The sequence below is a fragment of the Limulus polyphemus genome, unplaced genomic scaffold, assembly GCF_000517525.1.
Source record: "Limulus polyphemus unplaced genomic scaffold, Limulus_polyphemus-2.1.2 Scaffold1513, whole genome shotgun sequence".
NCBI lineage: Eukaryota > Metazoa > Arthropoda > Merostomata > Xiphosura > Limulidae > Limulus > Limulus polyphemus.
The window spans coordinates 270,590-274,582 of NW_013667123.1; the positions used below are offsets into that span (position 1 = coordinate 270,590).

The 3,993-nt window shown below is 34.5% G+C and overlaps 1 protein-coding gene across 1 annotated transcript in view; it reads left to right on the forward strand.

The window, feature by feature from the left end:
• LOC111086882 (protein kinase C-binding protein NELL1-like) overlaps positions 1–3,993 on the forward strand; it is a gene marked incomplete at its 3' end in the record, with an annotated part of 96,696 nt that overhangs the window by 87,305 nt on the left and 5,398 nt on the right. Inside the window, exon 4 of the mRNA XM_022391545.1 lies at positions 598–868. Coding sequence (XP_022247253.1) covers positions 598–868 — 271 coding nt within the window. The remainder of the gene's footprint in view (positions 1–597; positions 869–3,993) is intronic.

The window sequence follows — 3,993 nt, forward strand, 5'->3', positions numbered from 1 at the left end:
AATTATAATTGTTTTTGTATTTTCTATTTATGGCAAAGCTACTAGTGCTAAAACTTATCTGCCGCTGTCTCTAATTATGAACTACTGGGAAGAGGGAAGGCAGCCAGTCAGCAGCACTTTGCCACCCATTATCCAAGTTGAGGGATTTACTGTTACTTTTATAACGCACCCATAGTTTAAAATGGGAGGAGTATTTTGTGGTATCGCATGAATTTGAATCCGGTTCCCCAGCTTCGTAAACCAGAATCCTACCACAGGTTCAGCTTGCTCGAATTATTCAATTATAAATAGGATAAGCCAAGCCTATTGCCCTCAAATAGCATAGTATCATTATTAGAGCTATTCTTAATTTAAAAACCCAGTTTAAGCTTAGTAAGACCAAAATGCACCTTATATTATTAGTACACAAAGTTGAAAACTTCGAATGTAAAACAAGTAGTAATATTGTTATTAATTTTCATTATTAATACATAATACATTTTACACATTATTTAGTCACGTCGATCTTTATGTGTTATGTTTGACATTAACAGACCATATATTTTGGTGATTGCTATGCTCGAGCATACTTTACATTTCTATTGATGATCCTGGTAGGTTTCTCGAAGTGCAAACAAGCGGAAGAAAGGACGAAGTTCGGTTTCATTACACCTGCAAAGATATGCTGTATGTGGAAACATTCCCTTATCGCTTGGCAGACAACACCTGGCATCAGTTAGCCCTTACTGTCAGTGGAAACAACATAGAAATTTACGTGGACTGCAGCAAAATCTATACTCGAGTACTTAAAGAAATAGAACATAATTTCACTGGAAGAAACGTTTCTCTGTGGTTAGGACAGAGAACTCCTCGACATTTCCTGTTTAAGGTAAGTATGATACTTAGGTTGCTCATAGGATTCAGAGACAAGTAGATATGATACTCCTATGATTCAAAGATGCCTAGGTAGGTGTGAGAGTGAAGATGCTCCTAGGACTCAGAAACAGGTGAATATGATACTTCAAATGCTGCTGTTATTCAGAGACATTTAGGTAGGTGTGATAGCTAAAATGCTCTTTTGATTAAAAGACACTTATATAGATATGATACTTAAGATGATTCTATGATTCAGAAACACTTATGTAGATATGATACTTAAGATGACCTTATGATTGAAAGACGGGCATATATGATACTTATGATACTCCTATGATTCAGAGATTCTTAAGTAGGTATTATACGTAAGATGATCTTATAAGTCAGAAATACTTAGATAGGTATGATACTTAAGATGCTCCTATGACTCAGAAACAGTTCGGTAAGTATAATACTTAAAATACTCCTATGATTCACAGACAGTTAACTAGGTATGATATTTAAAATGCTCTCATCTTTCACAGACAGTTAAGTCGGTATGATATTTAAAATACTCCTATTTTTCAGAGACAGTTAAGTAGGTATGATATTTAAAATCAGAGACAGTTAACTAGGTATGATATTTAAAATACTCCTATTTTTCAGAGACAGTTAAGTAGGTATGATATTTAAAATGCTTCCATCTTTCAGAGACAGTTAACTAGGTATGATATTTAAAATGCTCCTATTTTTCAGAGACAGTTAAGTAGGTATGAATACTTAAGATTATATTATGATTAAGAGACACTTTCATCTTGTTTAATTTTATCTTGTGTGATATTGTTTGTTTGTTTTTATTGTTTAATCCTAGCAGTGTATAACACCGATATAATAACGATAAAAAACGCTTTTTGCTCCTGTAATGAAAGTTTGTTTGGAAGAGTTTAAGCTCATAGTATGCCAGCCTTTGGTAGGGGCTTTTGATATAATAAAGTTTTTGGTTAGTGTAAACATTATCCATCAGAATAAACTTAGTATACTATGACACATACTACGATTCAACATAGTTAGAGCTAGAAGTCGATCAAAACACCGAAGCTTATTTCATCAACATCAACATTATTTGATATTATAAGAGGTTGATTACGCTGTATTAAAGCGATTTTGGAAATTCCCACATCGATAAAGTTCATGTCTTCACGTCCAGTTCTGCTCTGACGACTTTACGTACTGACAATAGCACCGCAGCGTAGTTTCATTTCCAAATGGCTCCATCGTAAGATTGTCATGTCCAAAGCACACCACTCCTCCATGTGTACGAGGACGGCAGTTTCCCAGCGACCGCTTCAGAAGTCCGATTGTATAAAAATGTATAGGTACTGCGTTCGGCAACTTGACCAGTATGTCTTCATATAGAATGGCTTAAATATCCGTTTCTTTCTTCTGCTGCTTGACGTATGGAAAGATTGAATGGATACATTATGGAAGAAACTTATTTCATTTTCACATATAGAAATCCTTCTTTATTTTGCTGGTAGATGGTTTTTGCTACTGACTTCTGTGTTTGTGGATTTTCATGTGTTTCAATATGCCACATTTTGCTTACCACGGCGGGGGGTACGACTTGTTACAGGTCTCTTATTTCTTTGTTTTACAATTCCAAGGGATATTCCCGTCTTGAAAATTCTAAATATCCGATCTAAACACATGTTTATGATCTGAGCGTTTGAATATTTTGCGTTGGAAAAGACTGCTATATACTTTTCTTAAAGTGATCAGTTTTCGCTAACATCATACTACCTAAAAAATACCAAATAATGTCAAAATGTAGTTCTGGTACATGCCGTTCAAACACGACTTTATATCAGCTGTGAATTGTCACGTGAATTGCTTATTTGCATATTCAAATTTTTTTTAATATAACGTATTCAACCCTCTGTAAAACGACAGGACTTCTGTATCTCCAGTCTACATGTTTTATTGATTATTTTGGGGTTATATAATGTATAATTAACACCTACCCTGTAAGTTTGAGGGTTCGATACCTTTAGTGGACAGAACACAGATAGCCCATTGTGTAGCTTCGTGCTTACCTACAAAAAAAAGCATAATTAATAAATTTTGTTTATATTTACAGTACGCACACACACCCAAATTATGGTTATTTTATATAGTGGAATATACCACGTAAGTGGGTGATAATGTCATGTTATGTATACCAACATTAAGAAGTGAATCAAGAAGAAAACATGGAGCCATAAACGGGCGTTATTTAATGATTTTACCTACTCTCGCCATAGTAGACTCCTTGTCACGTTCAACTTCTACACATCTGCTGAAATCATCTATGAAAAACAAGCACGTACTCATCGGTAGTGTATGTATCACTAACGTTAAGAATTGCTAGATAGCTTTGAGTTTGACATCGGCAGTGGCTCTTAACTATTCACTGTTGTTGTACACTACATCCTTAACCATTTATACCCGGCATGGCCAGATGATTAGGACGCTTGACTCTTAATTTGAGGGAACCATAGTAAAGAAAGAATTAAACTGAAACTTTTATAATTAGTTTAGTCTCAAATAGTTTTTAGTTGCAAATTCATTTATTTAAAAGTGAATCTTTGGTGAGAAAACTGAAAAGGCTTAAGTATAGTTAGTCATAAAGTATTTAATGAAGTAATAGATTACATAATTTTTGTTCAGCATGTTTTAATACTGCAGTGACATATTTTTGTTCTGCCATGTTATGAATACCTACTCCAGCTTAAAATACTTTTACATATATTTTTATTAGTGGTTCACAATAATTATGGAGGGCACTAAATAGATGTCAATAACTTTTATCTATAAACATATTTGGGTGTTAAAATTTTAATTTTGTTATCATGGATGGAGGTTCTCTCTCATCCCAGGCTCTCATGTCTATCTTTTACTTGTCCTTCTAAAACCGGTGTTTGTTTGTTCTTAAGTGCAAAACTAAACAATGGGCAATCTGTGCTCTGCCCATAGTAGGTATCAAGACCTGATTTTCAGTGTTATATGTCTTCAGACTTACCACTGAGCCACTAGGGGACAGGGCTGTTTATTTTAATGTTTGGTGGTTATATATATATATTGTTACGACAGCGAAAGTCACGCGACTCTGGGAGCATGTGC